Consider the following 16,637-nt stretch of genomic DNA (forward strand, 5'->3'; position numbering starts at 1 on the left):
CCATGTTTATATCAATAATCGATAATCAATAATTAAAAACAATGAATATCAATTATTAAAAATTACTTAATTTTTCTTTTTAAGAAAAACAAATTAAAAAAAAAACAAAACCAAACATTTCAATCAAATTAATAATAAAATATACAAATTTCTATTTTCCATTGTCATTCTTCCTTTAAAAACAAAAAAACATCTCCTCCTTTTCTCCATCAATAACTTATTCTATATAATTCATGCTATCTGAATTCATGCTATGAACAAAATTCCCAAACAATTCAATAATTTTGAACATGATCTTACCACTGACAAACCAATGTCCATATCATTCTATCTTTGATCGCAAGAAGCGAATGGAAACCTCAGAAGAACGTCTCTCTATTAACTCAATCAAACGCAGCCCACAGGTGTCCACAATCGGTCCATTTCAACCCTCAAAGGAAGGCGATTTTCAACGTACAGTTGAATGAACTGCAACAACCAGGTTCTCCTCCTCCCTCGTTCTCACTCGTTCGTTCCAATTCAACTCTCAATTCAAGAAAATCAAAAGTAACCCACGGATCGACGAAGAAAAAGAGGGTTAAAGGAGAAAGATAAACTGGGAAGAAGGGAAGGAACGATGAAAAATAGTCGGGAAGGAATCGAAGGATGGAACATCGAATAGAGGCGAGCGCCAGGGAAATTAGGTTGTTAAGATTTAATCGGACACAGAGGCATTTTAAACGTCTCGTTCCCCGCTTGATAGAGGATGGCGTCGCGGGTGGGCACAGATTTAAATTGCACCCCCTTCCTTGAGCCACCGCGCTTTCCAGTCACTGTGCTATGCTGTCCGAAAGAGATAGCGAGGATCGTTAAGATTTCTGGCGGATTCCATTCGTCGGAATTTCATTTGCGACTTCACCCTCTGCACACCTTTACCCTCGTAACTTAATCGTAGATCGCAGGTGGGATTGTTTAAAGAAGATTCTTAATGAACGCTTGTATCCTTGTAAGTGGATGTTTTTGGAGGAACGAGATGGATTCTGATGAAGGATTGAAGATATGGACGAAAGGAAGTGTTGTTGGAAGTAATTAGGAGATCACGTGTTTTAGGAAGTAATGTGAATAATGAGGAATTTGTTGAAGTGTGTTTTACACGAGATGTAATTTGCAGTAATTGAAATATCTGAAAATTTGAAGCGTCTATTAATAAAATTATTGAAGCAATAATTTGATGATTTGTAAAAATATATTTGTTTTTTAGAATGATATTTTCTGTAAAAGAATTTAAATTGATTTAAAATAGAATCAGATAATGAGGATAATTTATGAAAATATTTTTAGACAAATAATTTCACAATGTCATTCATTAATCTTTCATATTCTTAATTCAAAAAAGCATTCATTTGTTGAGGAAAGAATATAGTACAAAATATAGTTCAGGTAGCTAACTTGGATAATATTTCATAGATTTTTTTAAAAAAAAAGATTTGTTTAGGAAAAATGTAATTTATTTGATGTTCATCAAGTTGGCAAAAATATATTTTATCTTGAGAATGGAATTTCACGCAGAAGGTGTTTGACATGAGATATAGTCCATGTTAGTTAACTTGAACAGTATATCAAAGATTTTGTAGTACCTACTATCGTTTAAGGATAAAGTGATATTGATGAAGTGAATTTTCTCCGAGAGAAATATATGACATGAAATATAGTTCATACAAGTTACTTAATTTGCATGGTGTACTAGATATTGGAATATTTTAATTGTTTAAGGATGAAATGAAATATATGAGAAAATATTTTTGAAAAAATAATTTGATTATATTCATTAATTGAAGAAACGATTTATTATTTATTGTAGAGAATATATTTATTGATAAAATCATTTTACCTGATAATGAATAAATTGGAAGAAATTAGAAGAAATTTTTCTTCTGTTATTAGAAATGGAGCCGAACAAAACTTATTAGTTTTTAAGAATTAAATGTATAATTAAATTCATCTTTTACTTTGCCAGTTTTTATATCTTAAAATGTATTTTTTATGAACCTCAAATAGACGAAATTTAATTAGTCTTCCAGGGATAGTTTCATCTAGAGAAACATAAAAATACTGTTAAAATATTATAGTATTTGAACTTATTACTAGTCATAAGAACTTATTAGTTATTAGTATATAAGACTTCTCTTTTTTAAGAAATCTAAAATATTACCTGTTTAATTTTATTGTGCAATTGATTTACCAATAAATAATATTATTTAATAATATACTATATTTATATGGAAAAAACGAGAGATTTTATCAATTATTCAACTTTATTCAATTTTTTTAATTCATAATTTATTTTGAATAAATCACTTGATACACTAAAAAAGAAAGATTTTAGAAAAATATTTTTGAAAAATATAAAAACTATTTAAATTATCAGCAGATTAAAGAGCAGATTAAAGATCAAATATCCGAAAGTATCAAGATTTCTAGAACAGTCGGTTCGGTGGAATTTCATTCGCGACACCAACTCACCTTCCAGCAGGCGGTCGTAATTTAATCGGCGATGTAATTGGCGGCGGGTGTGCCGGTCGTTTAAGAAAACCCTGGCGAATTCATTACGAGGCGGCGACGATTAAATCTTGGGGTCTGTGAAAGCTCGTATGTTCAGAGAAAATCATCAGTGCTAGAGCGGTTTCAATAACTCATAACGTTATCAAAAGACCAAAGAACAATCTTCCTTAGTATTAGTAGATTTAAGCTTGATTTTCATTCGAATAAATCGATTATAAGATGAAGGTGAAATCTGACGAATTTAACTGAATTTCAGTGAATCATATTTCTTATAATGAAATCTCACAAATATTTCAATAATCTCCTGGAATATTATCGAAAAAATTTCTTAAATTAATAATTAGACAGTGTGATGCTGATTAATTGAATATTTTTTATTAAATAAGAAAAATATTTTTATGTACTAACCTAAATATTATTCCTTAGATTTTAAAAAATGAAAAAATTTAAATTTGTGAAAAAAAGAAATCAAATATTAAAAATTTTTATGAAATATGATTTCAATAATTTAATTCATCATTCCATGTTTGGTTAGAATCGAAAAACAAATGTAGAAAAAATATTTTATCGTCTATATTAAAAGAGAGATTCTAAATTAAAATATTCTATATTTTATATTATTCTATATTTTTAACTACAGAATCAAACCGGAACTAAAATGTAGCAGACTGTACCATTCTCCACTACATCGATTCAAAATCAGTTTACATGTCGAGTATTTCGACCAAGAGAGAAACCATAAAAGAAAGAGCTTAGAAAACTCGATCATAGATTGCGAAGAATATAGTAGCTTTCACAATCAAACAAAGCTTTTAAATTAAAGCATTGTATAGCGAAACAAATTTCTGTAGTGACAATCAAGATACTATACTGTATTCTACATTTTTCAATGAAAGATCGAAACAAAATATCATTAAATCACGAAATCGATCAGACGTCGTATTGTGTTCGAGTATTTTGACAAATAAATTAACAAAGCATAGAAGATAAAAGTTTGAAATCTCATTCATGCGTAAAAAATTTACAATAATAAAAAAATAAAAAATAAAATTATCGAATAACTTCACTAACCGTTGCACTAACAATAGAAAATCTACACATAACTTTTTATTTTTCAAATTTTTGAAAAATTAAACCAAAGTTAAGGTATAATAGTTACTACACAATCGTGAAATCGGCCAGGCATTACACTTATTCAAAAACCTTGAAAGAAAACACGAAAGAATTCAAAAACGAGAAATAAATGCAAATTGAAAGAGGAAAAGTATATCACCACCCACTATTTTTTAAAATATACTGAATTGCTAAATCGAGAAACTAGATAGCAGCACTAAATCTCATAGTGACATCAGAACTCTGTTGAGTATTCTATAGTTTTCAACGAAAGATCGAAACAAAATGATCGCCATTAAATCGGTCAGGCATTTTATCATAAGTATAAAATTATGCAAAGACAAGAAGAATATCACCCACTATTTTTTAAAATATACTGATGTGTTAAATCAAGAAACTAGATAATAATATACCTATTTTCTTAGTGATATCAGAACTCTGCTGAGTATTCTATAGTTTCTAACGAAAGATCGAAACAAAATGGTCGTTATTCAATTACGAAAACGATCAGACATTATACTGTATTCGTGTATTTTTACAAACAAATTCCAAAAATAGAAAAAAAAAGTTTGAAATTTTATTCATGTATAAAAAATTAACAGCAACTTTCATAGTAAAAAGATATGAAAAAATAGAATTATCAAATACTTTACTAGTCGTTGCACTAACAATAGACATTCTATACATCACTTTTTGTTTTTCAATAAAAGATAAAACCGAAGATATAATAATTACTACAAGAGTGTGACATCGGGCATCATACTTATTCGAATTTTGATAAAAAACGCGGAAGAATTCAAAAACGAGAAATAAATGCAAATTGAAAGAGGAAAAGTATATCACCACCCACTATTTTTTAAAATATACTGAATTGCTAAATCGAGAAACTAGATAGCAGCACTAAATCTCATAGTGACATCAGAACTCTGTTGAGTATTCTATAGTTTTCAACGAAAGATCGAAACAAAATGGTCGCCATTAAATCGATCAGGCATTTTATCACAAGTATTTTAAAAAATAAATTAACGAAGCATGGAAGACAAAAGTATGAAATCTCATTCATGAATAAAAAATTTACAGCAACTTTCATAACAAAAAAAAAGATATATAAAATAAAATTATCGAATATGTTACTAATCGTTATGCTAATAAGAGAAGTTCTATACATCACTTTTTGTTTTTTAATAAAAGAAAATCGAAGATATAATAGTCACTACAAGAGCGTGAAATCGGCACCATACTTATTCGAGTCTTGACAAAAATCTCGGAAGAACTCAAAAACGAGAAATAAATGCAAATTGAAAGAGGAAAAGTACATCACCCACTATTTTTTAAAATATACTGAATTGCTAAATCAAGAAACTAGATAGCAGCACTAAATCTCACAATGACATCAGAACTCTGTTGAGTATTCTATAGTTTTCAATGAAAGATCGAAACAAAATGATCGCCATTAAATCGGTCAGGCATTTTATCATAAGTATAAAATTATGCAAAGACAAGAAGAATATCACCCACTATTTTTTAAAATATACTGATGTGTTAAATCAAGAAACTAGATAATAATATACCCATTTTCTTAGTGATATCAGAACTCTCCTGAGTATTCTATAGTTTCTAAAAGATCGAAACAAAATGGTCGTTATTCAATTACGAAAACGATCAGACATTATACTGTATTCGTGTATTTTTACAAACAAATACCAAGAATAGAAAAGAAAAGTTTGAAATTTTATTCATGCATAAAAAATTTACAGCAACTTTCATAATAAAAAGATATGAAAAATTAGAATTATCGAATACCTTTACTAATCGTTGCACTAACAATAGAAGTTTTATCATCACTTTTTGTTTTTCAATAAAAGATAAAACCGAAGATATAATTACTACAAGAGCGTGATATCGGTCAAACATCATACTTATTCGAATCTTGACAGAAAACGCGGAAGAATTCAAAAATGAGAAACAAATGTAAATTGAAAGACAAAAAGTACACCATTTACTATTTTTTAAAATATACTGAATTGCTAAGTCGAGAAACTAGATAGCAGCACCAAATCTCATAGTAACATCAGAACTCTGTTGAGTATTCTATAGTTTTCAACGAAAGATCGAAACAAAATGGTCGCCATTAAATCGATCAGGCATTTTATCATAAGTATTTTAAAAAATAAATTAACGAAGCATGGAAGACAAAAGTATGAAATCTCATTCATGAATAAAAAATTTACAGCAACTTTCATAATAAAAAAAAAGATATATAAAATAAAATTATCGAATATGTTACTAACCGTTATGCTAACAATAGAAGTTCTATACATCATCTTTTGTTTTTCAATAAAAAATAAAACCGAAGATATAATAGTCACTACAAGAGCGTGAAATCGGCACCATACTTATTCGAGTCTTGACAAAAATCTTGGAAGAACTCAAAAACAAGAAATAAATGCAAATTGAAAGAGGAAAAGTACATCACCCACTATTTTTTAAAATATACTGAATTGCTAAATCAAGAAACTAGATAGCAGCACTAAATCTCACAATGACATCAGAACTCTGTTGAGTATTCTATAGTTTTCAATGAAAGATCGAAACAAAATGATCGCCATTAAATCGGTCAGGCATTTTATCATAAGTATAAAATTATGCAAAGACAAGAAGAATATCACCCACTATTTTTTAAAATATACTGATGTATTAAATCAAGAAACTAGATAATAATATACCCATTTTCTTAGTGATATCAGAACTCTCCTGAGTATTCTATAGTTTCTAAAAGATCGAAACAAAATGGTCGTTATTCAATTACGAAAACGATCAGACATTATACTGTATTCGTGTATTTTTACAAACAAATACCAAGAATAGAAAAGAAAAGTTTGAAATTTTATTCATGCATAAAAAATTTACAGCAACTTTCATAATAAAAAGATATGAAAAAATAGAATTATCAAATACCTTTACTAGTCATTGCACTAACAATAGACATTCCATACATCACTTTTTGTTTTTCAATAAAAGATAAAGCCGAAGATATAATAATTACTACAAGAGTGTGACATCGGGCATCATACTTATTCGAATCTTGATAAAAAACGAGAAGAATTCAAAAACGAGAAATATATGCAAATTGAAAGACGAAAAGTACATCACTCACTATTTTTTAAAATATATTGAATTGCTAAATCGAGAAACTAGATAAGATCACCAAATCTCATAGTAACATCAGAACTCTGTTGAGTATTCTATAGTTTTCAAAGAAACAAAATAATCGTCATTCAATCACGAAAACAATCAGACATTATATTACGTGTTCGTTTATTTTTCAAATAAATACCAAGAATAGAAAATAAAAGTTTGAAATTTTATTCATGCATAAAAAATTTACAACAACTTTCATAATAAAAAAATGTAAAAATATAAAATTATCGAATATCTTTAATAATCGTTGCACTAACAATAGAAAATCTACACACAATTTTATGTTTTTTAATGAAAGATTAAACTGAAATTAAGATATAATAGTTACAACGCGATCGTGAAATCGATCACACGTCATATTTTCATATTTGAGAATCTTAACTAAAACCACGAAAGAATTCAAAAACGAAAAATAAATGCAAATTTAAAGACAAGAAGTACATCACTCACTATTTTTTTAAATATACTGAATTGCTAAATGAAAGAAATTAAATAGCAGCACTTTTTATTAATCATTCTCTTAGTGATAGAACTCTGCTGAGTATTCTATAGTTTCTAACGAAAGATCGAAACAAAATGATCGTCATTCAATCACGAAAACAATGAGACATTATATCATGTTCGTTTATTTTTACAAATAAATATCAAGAATAGAAAATGAAAGTTTGAAATTTTATTTATGCATAAAAAATTAACAACAACTTTCATAATAAAAAGATATGAAAAAATAGAATTATCGAATACCTTCACTGATCGTTGCACTATCAATAGTTCTATACAAAACTTCTTTTTTCAATGAAAGATCAAATCGAAGTTGAGGTATAACAGTTTCTACACGATCGTGAAATCGATTAGACATCATACTTATTCGAGTCTTGTCAGAAAATGCGGAAAAATTCAAAAACGAGAAATATATGCAAACTGAAAGAAGACAAGTATATCACCCACTATTTTTTAAAATATACTGAAGTGCTAAATCAAGAAACTAGATAACAATACCCATTTTCTTAGTGATATCAGAACTCTGCTGAGTATTCTATAGTTTCCAACGAAAGATCGAAACAAAATGGTCGTCATTCAATTACGAAAACGATCAGACAGTATGTCGTATTCCTGTATTTTTACAAACAAATTCCAAAAATAGAAAAGAAAAGTTTGAAATTTTATTCATGCATAAAAACAATTTACAGCAGCTTTCATAATAAAAAGATATAAAAAAATAAAGTTATCAAATATATTTATTAATCATTGCACTAACAATAGATGTTCTATATAGCACTTTTCGTTTTTTAATGAAAGACGAAACCAAAATTGAGGTACAATAATTACTACAAGATTGGCCAGGCGTCATACTTATTCGAATCTTGACAAAAATTATGAAATAATGCAAAAACGAGAAATATATGCAAATTGTGAAATCACAATCGTGAAATCAGCCAGACGAAAAATCTTGACAGAAAACGCGAAAGAATTCAAAAACGAGAAATAAATACAAATTGAAAGACGAGAAATATATCACTCATTATTTTTTAAAATATATCGAATTGTTAAATCGAGTAACTAGGTAGCAGCACCAATTCTCATAGTGACATCAGAACTTTGCTGAGTATTCTATATTTTTAGTAGAGGGCATTGAAATCCCTATGAAGTTTTAAATTTGTCGATTAGTGTCAGTTTACGCGTTCGAGTGTTTCGACAAGAAAATTAATAGAAATTGTAAAAAATAAGAATTCGAAATCTCAGTGATGAACTTGTGAGAAAAAGAATTTGTGTATAGTGTCTTTTGCATTATTATATTAAAATTGAAACAAACAATATCAATTGATGCAGCATAGTTAGAATTTTGTTCAGATTGCATTCTGCAATCTTTAACACAAATTCAAGCATAAATAACATATAATTTCATGAAATCGTATTATGTTCGAATATTTGTATAAATAAATTAACGAAAGATAGCAGATAAATGTTTGAAATTTTCATTCTTACGTAAAAAAATTTATAGCAATTTTTATAATAAAAAAATATATAAAATAAAATTATCGAATATCTTTATTAATCGTTGCACTAATAGAAGTTTTACACAGCAGTTTTCGTTTTTCAATAACAGATTAAAATATAATAGTTACTACAAAATCATAAAATCAGTCAGGCGTTATATTTATTCGATAATCTTGACCAAAATGGAAGAATTTATAGACGAGAAATATATGCAAATTAAAAAACGAGAAGTTTATCTTTCTCTATTTCCTATTTTTTTTTTTTTTTTTTTTTTAAATATACTGAAGTGCTAAATCGAGTAACTAGATAGCAGCACCAATTCTCATAGTGACATTAGAACTCTGCTGAGTAGTCTATATTTTTAAATAGAGGGCGTTGAAGTCCCTATGTAATTTTAAATTTGTCGATTAGCATCAGTTTACGCGTTCGAGTCTTTCAATAAGAAAATTGATAGAAAATAAAAAGTAAAAAATAAAATTTCGAAATCTCAGTGATAAACTTATGAGAAGTGTATAGTGGCTTTTGCATAATTATATTAAAATTGAAGCACCAAATAACATCAATTGATGCAGTGCAGTTAGAATTCTATTCAGGTGACATTCTGCAATCTTCAACATGAATTCAACCAGAGGTAACGTATAATTTCATGAAATCCTTATCTTCTCAGATTCCAGTAAATTGGCTCATTCAAGCAATCGAAGTTTACATGTTCGATTGCTTGATCCCTATTACGACGTCGCCACATTGCGGAAACTATTATACTTGTAATTACTTCTGTCGGGTGCGATACTAAATGTTCAACGAGAATGTCTCGCTGATTTTCGGCTTGAAACACAGATCTTTCGTAGTGCCTTCATGAGAGAGAACGTACCCTTGGCAATTCTCACCCAGTCCGGATGATAAACACCAATGCAAATTAGCAAGATCGCGTGGATGGTGTCGCGAGAGTTGCATTTACGACAACCCAGCGTCTTAACGACGACAAGACTAAGTACTACAATCACGGTAAATCTTGGCAGTTTTGTTACCGTGAACTGTAATATATCAGGTAACCAAAGTTCCTTCATTTTTCTTGTGACAAAAAAGAAAGATACGAAATGTGTAAAAGAAAAAACTTTGTTTATTAAAATATATAATCTCTGTTTAATTTCTATTGTTATAAGAATATATACATATTATATATAATATAAAATTGATTAAAATTTATAATTTTTTATATGAATATTTAAATAACTTTTCATCTCTTTTTTTTTTATTTTAAAATAATCATTTAAATATATATCTTGTTATTTACAATATAACAATATGAGAAGCAACAATTAAATAAAACAGAAGGAAAGATTATTTTAAATATTATTTAAAATTGAGTTTATAAAATAAAGTTACGTTTATAAGAAAAAAAATAATATATAAATATAATATTTTTTGAAATGTTCATTTTACTAATAGCAAGTTATATTTTCTAACTTTCTCTTCTATTTCTTTATATTTATTTGTATACAAATCAACTTACAAAAAATTTCTGAAACCTTTCTGAAAATAGTGGTCACTACTAAGTTTACAATTATTAAGTTACTTATTTTACAACACTCTGTTAGCTATGTTATATTAAGATATTAAAGATATCTAGTAAAGTTAAAATACAAGCTAAATTTTATTAAAATTACGATTTTCCAATATTGAATTGAAACTCGTTACACGAGTTTTATGATTTCTTGCTAAGAGGTCAATGGTCCTATTAAGTGCAATTTCTCTCCTTCAAATCTTTGTTTTTTGCTTTTCCTTTGCTTTATTATTTCTCTCATCTATCCATCTGTCCTTTTAAGATTTCTCTTATTTCCTCTTCTATCCCCAAAGTTCCTTCATTCCTCATTCACTTGATTATCTTGTGGCAGTCCTCTCATCCGAGAGACGCAAACCGAAAATGCAATTCTGAAAGTATTCTTTTCTACAAGTATATTTTGTGATCTGATCATCAGTATTTCGGAAGCTTGAATATTATTTAAATAAAAAATTTAAATTGTTTATTTAATTTTTAAATAATTATTCGTTAGAAGATTAAAAATCCATAGAGAATTTAAACAATTTTTTCAAATTATTTTATCGTTTGTTTGTCAATTTTATTAAAATATTTTTTTATTTTTATTTTCTTATTTCTTATTTTATATTATATAAAATATTGACTTCATATCTATATTATATATTAAATAATAATATAATTATAATGATAAAATTATTTATTGACTAAATGTATTGTTAAATAATATTTACATCAAGTTTAAAGCTTGAAGCCAACTGAATACGATTTGAATAGTATTCAATCAATTATTATTTTATTATAGAAAAATAAATTGAATGTGATGAATTAATCTTTAATATTGAATTTAAATGCTTTTGTTCTAAAATTTGCTAACATTAATATAACCGTTTGAAAAAGTCACATTAGAAAATCAATTTGCCATTGATATGAAAAACTTAAATTAAAAATTTTTATTATAATAATTTTGCTATTTTATTTGTTTTCAAGACATATTGAATTTGTTTCATTTGAAATCACATTTTTGTTAGTATTATTTTTTCTATATATAATAGTATATTATATATCTTATAATAATAGTATAATATAATATCATTTGCAATAATTTGTTAGATATATTTGATGCCAAAAACAATTGTATGCCAAAAACAAATATGTATAAATGTTTTTTATTAAGAAACTGAGAACATTTAATTCGTTATTTGATTTCCTAATTTTTCTGCTTTAGATCCCTATACGTATCTCATTATTTTTATATTTCTGTTAAAAATTCACTTTCCATTTTTGATTTATCGATAAATTGAATTAAAAAAAAAGCACGAATAATAAGTTAATCCTTTCTTCATATATTCCTTTCTCAATTATGGGCTTAATCTATCCTATTTACCTTTCAATTAAATCAATCGATCAAGATTTCACTATAATTAATCACGTTTCTATCCTTTCCATTTCAACAAATCAATCGAATCAAAAAATTCTTTCTTCTCATTCCAGTGAACGAAACAAATAGGGTAAGAGAGAGCTCACTCGCACGCCAAGAATCGCCGATTGCGTAAGAGCGGAATAAGAAGCGGCGACCGGATGGATGTGAATAAATCGGGTCGCTTGCTCGCCGGAAGAATTGCTCCCCCACGATGGAAAGGGAACACAGATTCGCGTTCCACGAGTGGCGAGCTATTCACTCTGTTGGCAGCGCGACGTCGGCCAACGTGGAAGCGATGCCGCGTGAAAGATGACAATCGTCGTGACTCGTTAACCTCTAGTGGAGGTTGGGAAAAAGGATGGAAAAGAAACCGACCACCACCAAAGGAAAGAAAAGAAACCGATAGATATAGTTGCGAAAGAAATGGAAAAATAGTAAGAAAGAGAGGGAGAAACTGTGTTGTAAGAGGAAAAAAGCTGTAACAGGGAAAGGGAGCCGAGTTCAGTACTGAGAGAATAAGATCGTGAGGGGAGGGAGAGAAAAAGGGGGGAGAGAGAAAAAAAGAAAGAACAGGGGAGAAATAAAAGAAAGCTCTGGGCAACGAAGTTGTGACACGTTCCAACAGACCGACTTGCATCTTTCATGCCTTGACGCAAGTGCACGTGTGTATTGGGAGAGGCTTACCGAGATATGATTAAAAAAAAAAAAAGAGGGGGCAAATAGGAAAAAGTAGAAAGAAATCGTGGAAGAAAAGACACGCGCGCGCGCGGAGGTGATAGGATGGGACGATGGAAGGTTGGAAGGGGCAAGGAAAACAATCTAGCGGCGCCGCGTGGGTAAAGAATAAAAAGACTAAACGGAAAAAAGAGGAAGGAGAAGAGAGCTCGATGTCGATGGAATCGCTACAATGGAATCGACGTTTCGACGCCGCGCGATCGTATTTCACGTCGGCGATCGACGAAAAGGGATGTTCTCGCGGTTGAGAGCCACACGAGACTTGGAATCGTTCGTGTTACTCTCTCGTGAGCTTACCCGTTTCTATACGCGCGCCGCGTGAACTCGTAAAACTGGCAGATACATTCGATTAGCCGCGGCATCGATACGGTTTTTCCGCGTTCAGCTTTCTGCGAAGGGGGTTGAAACGAAGGAGAAAGAGGTCGAGGAAAGAAGGTAGGAAGAAAAAGATGGAGAACTCGATAAAATGGGAATGAAATAAGCCGACGATGAACGGGGCAGAAGGTGGCTAGTCGAGAATCAGGCCAAACTAATCGGAGGAAAGATTGCGATTTGTTGTACCGAATGAAATACGAGGGAGAGAGAGAGAGTGAGAACATCCTGAAACCATTCAAGCAGGTTTAACGTAATTATCCATTGACACAATTATTCATCAAATTTGCTAAATTTCTATTAGAGAAACTGCTCTGCTCGATCATTTTATCGGAGCAGTGACCCTGCCGACCAGCGTCTCGACGTCGCAAGCCACCCCCTTTCGCGAGTTCAATGCTCCGATGGATAAGAATCCTTTCGATTCCCATTCTCTCTCGTATCTCGTACTTTGTCCATGTCTTCGTCTATATCTTTATCTACATCTTTGTCTACGTTTCTTCATACACCATTTCAACCCTATTTCTTTTTTCTTTATCTTCGTTTTTCGTCTCCTTTTTCTTTTCTTGAATTTCTTTTTCTTTTCTTTCTTTCTTTTTTTCTTTCTTTTTTTTTTGCATCTCGATTTAGCATGGATCTCTACGAAGTAATTTTTTTTCCCCTGACAGTCGATATCGTTGTTTGTCGATGGGATATTCGTTGGTAAACGCGTTCGCCAATTGAACTGCTCAATTCGCGTTCGCCGAATAAATAGTTGCGAGGACAAATATTTTAACCGCGTGGTGACGAGAGTACCGCATTCCCCTTCACCCCTCTCGGTTGTATCGTCGAAAACGATCTCGACATCCGAGTTTTCTCCGCAGTTTTTCCTTTTTTTCACTCTTTTTCAACCTTGCACTCTTTTTTTGTTACGCTCTCTTCCCCTGCGTATTTTTTTATATGGTATATGCATACATGTGTATATATTCACTTTTTCGTTCTTCTCGCTTGTTTCCCTTTTTTCCTTTTTTTCTTTTTTTTTTTTTTTTTCTTTTTTTTTATGCTTTTTCCACTCCCTAAACAAAGAGTCGGTCGATACACACGGTCGCGACACGTGAAGCGAGGCGAAATTACAAAATTTCACGGAAGCGTCAATATATTTCGACGAGAGTTACTCTTTTTCTTTCTCTCCCACTATTTTTCCTCTCGTGTCCACGTACGAACAGCTTGATTTCAAGCGTTCATTTTTAATTGAACCGATTCGATCCGTTAGAAATCCGATCTCGGCGATTTCACCGAAATTTTTATACACTTTCTTTGACTAGTTGACTAGTAACCACACATTTATTTCTCATGCATCACTGTATAAAAAATTCTTTACAAGTTCCCCATCTATTCTTCTTAAACGTTATTTTCTCGGGCAACAAAAGACTGGAAAATAGAAAATACACAAACTATCGTAAACTACTCGAAAGAAAGTTGACTGGCGGCATGGTGAAATTAAATCGCGTTTCAATCCCTTCAAAGAGCCGACCGCACGCTTTTCAAGCAAACAACCCCGTTGCTCCGGTGCATGAAATCATACTTAAAATTCATGCCTCTGATCTCATCCGGGAGCCCCGGTGTTCCTTCCACCCTCCGGCTCGCTTCAATCTCGCGCTATCAAAGAGAAAACCACCGGCACAAAACGAAGGGGCATCGACGTGACGATACACGCCGGGATGCAAGAGAATTGGTTGAATTTAACCGGGGATCCAAGATCCCTCGCACGAAGAAAAACACAAACTTGTCTAGACCATGAATAAACTTTCACGAATAAACACACATCAAATATTACTATCGTTTCCCCCCTACTTCTACTTGGAGGAGCAGCCTAATCCATAGTCCAAGACTCGAGACATCGGGGCAACGGTCCGCAAGGATGGCGAGAGGGGTCAAGCGGATGGAATGACGAAAGTCACCTCCTCTAAGGGGAGACTAGCACGAACAGGAGATCTCCCCTCCCTTACAAAACGTGACCGTGAAAGACCGTATCAATTTACCAAAAGAAAAAAAGAAAAAAGTACAATAACGATCCGAGACGAAACACGTTACACCACGAGGGCCAAAGGATAACAATAAACCGATCACTCACCCACAACATGAACGAACAACAGAATTTTCAGTTCCATCGATGCCTCTCCTCCGCGATCCTCTATCCTCGAATTGCGTCTTATTTCTGCGATCGTCGCTCCCTACGATAATCGTGGTGGCACGGATGTGTGTGGTCGTAACGCGGCCGGCGCGACGCGTCTCTTCGCATGTCGCCCTTCCAGCGCGTGCTTCTCTCCCCTTCGCGTGTCCAGTGCGTGTCCTTTACCGTTGTCCGGCCTGCCTCTAACCCCAGTGTCGACGACGCGAACCAAACGACGTCCCCTTACATAATAGCGAGCGTCGCGCAACGGACCGACGTGGTGCCCCCGACGGGTAAGGGTAGTAGAGAGGCGGCGAGTCTCGTACTCGGCGGTAGCGTGGAGGCGAGCGTGGAGAGCGAGCAACCCCCTGTGCGGTGTGTGCGCGGTCTGCGGAGCCCGGCTCTTCTGGCGGTGCTCCCTCGTAGCCTGCCGTTTCGCGCAGAATCAATTTCCTTGCAAAACGACGTCGAGGAGCGGCGCGAGTGCGAGTGCGCGCGCAAGCGCCTCGCAACCGATCTCTCCGCTACTCCTCTTCTGTCGCCTTCCGTCGTCTTTCACCACCGACGCAGGGAGGAGGGGGTCACGTGGCACGGCGAGAGGATATCGTTTTGCGTGTGCCGGTAAGCCGGGGAGGTGGGGGAGAGAGAGAACTGTGTGTCAGTGAAATCTGGCCCACCGATAGATTCCGAGCAACCCGAGCCGATAGGCTAACCCCTTCCTTCGCTTACGTCCACCCATACCAGCCTGTTTTTCTCACTCTCTCTCTTTCTCTATTTGTCTTTCTCCCTCTGTTTCTCCTCTTCTTTCGCGTTAACTCGATGTGCCTCGAGTTCAAAAACCTTCTCTCTTCGAAGGGTCTGGTCTGGCCCGCGTGTATTTCTCGCACAGGACCAAGCCAGAGTGTCTTCTACTTGTACGAGAAACGCTAAACTCGTAGCGTTTCTTCTCGATACAGGGAGGAGAGGGGGATGCATTCTCGCTCTTTGTGCGCGAATCCATTGTTCTCGTCGATTAATACTTGCCGGGCCATCGATACCAGCCAATTCCTTTACAGGGTACACCATGCCCCTTACCTTGCGCGACAGACGCGAGAAAGAAAAAGAAGAGGAGAGGTTGTTCCTCGACGGAGATTCCATCCGCACGAATGCCTCGCGATACTTTTCCCAGCGGCTCGCGGCTGATTCCAAGTCGCTCTACTTGATGGAGTTGAGATGGGGGTAGTGGAGAGGGGTTGGCTCGAGATTGTCTGGCGAATTTAAGTAGGTTATTCCGAGATGCGAGAGGGTCGATGCCGTTCGTTGTTTTTTTAATGAAATTTCGTTACGTAACACCTGTTGGTTGCCGGTATGCACCCTTCGTGGCCGGATTGCCGACTTTATTTCCAAGGGTTTCGTAAGCGATTCGAGGTGAAGTTGTTGTCCTCACCGGGGGAACGACTTTTCTTTCTTTTACTATTGTTTTTCTTCTTTTTCCTTTTTTTTTTCGTTCTTTTTTTCGTATCACGATAGGTTTCCCTGATCGTATGTGCGTGTACGAAAGAGAAATCCGTAGTTTTTGCGCCAATAAA

General features: G+C 33.0%; 1 protein-coding gene and 1 long non-coding RNA gene across 9 annotated transcripts in view; one reads left to right on the forward strand and one right to left on the reverse strand.

Annotated features, from left to right (window-relative positions):
* Positions 1-15,583, reverse strand: part of LOC107995727 (uncharacterized) — a 53,257-nt gene extending 37,674 nt beyond the window's left edge. Inside the window, exons 1-2 of one of the 8 annotated variants that reach the window (XR_009831506.1) lie at positions 7,855-8,245; positions 7,600-7,776 (exon numbers count right to left, since the gene is read on the reverse strand). Coding sequence is in view for 6 of the 8 variants with exons in the window: in XM_062080754.1 (XP_061936738.1) it covers positions 7,600-7,776; positions 7,855-7,858 (181 nt within the window). In the remaining 2 variants the exon portion in view is untranslated. Of the gene's footprint in view, positions 1-6,612; positions 6,821-7,599; positions 7,777-7,854; positions 8,256-15,030 lie in introns of those variants that run through there. The other 7 variants (XM_062080754.1, XM_062080750.1, XM_062080751.1 and 4 more) reach the window with 7 other exon arrangements.
* LOC114576916 (uncharacterized) lies at positions 8,321-12,014 on the forward strand. Its single transcript, XR_003696456.2, has 3 exons — positions 8,321-9,484; positions 9,691-9,901; positions 11,885-12,014. It is a non-coding gene; the product is annotated as an uncharacterized LOC114576916 (long non-coding RNA).
* Positions 15,584-16,637: the final 1,054 nt, after the last annotated feature.

The sequence above is a fragment of the Apis cerana genome, linkage group LG10, assembly GCF_029169275.1.
Source record: "Apis cerana isolate GH-2021 linkage group LG10, AcerK_1.0, whole genome shotgun sequence".
In the NCBI taxonomy this organism is placed as follows: domain Eukaryota; kingdom Metazoa; phylum Arthropoda; class Insecta; order Hymenoptera; family Apidae; genus Apis; species Apis cerana.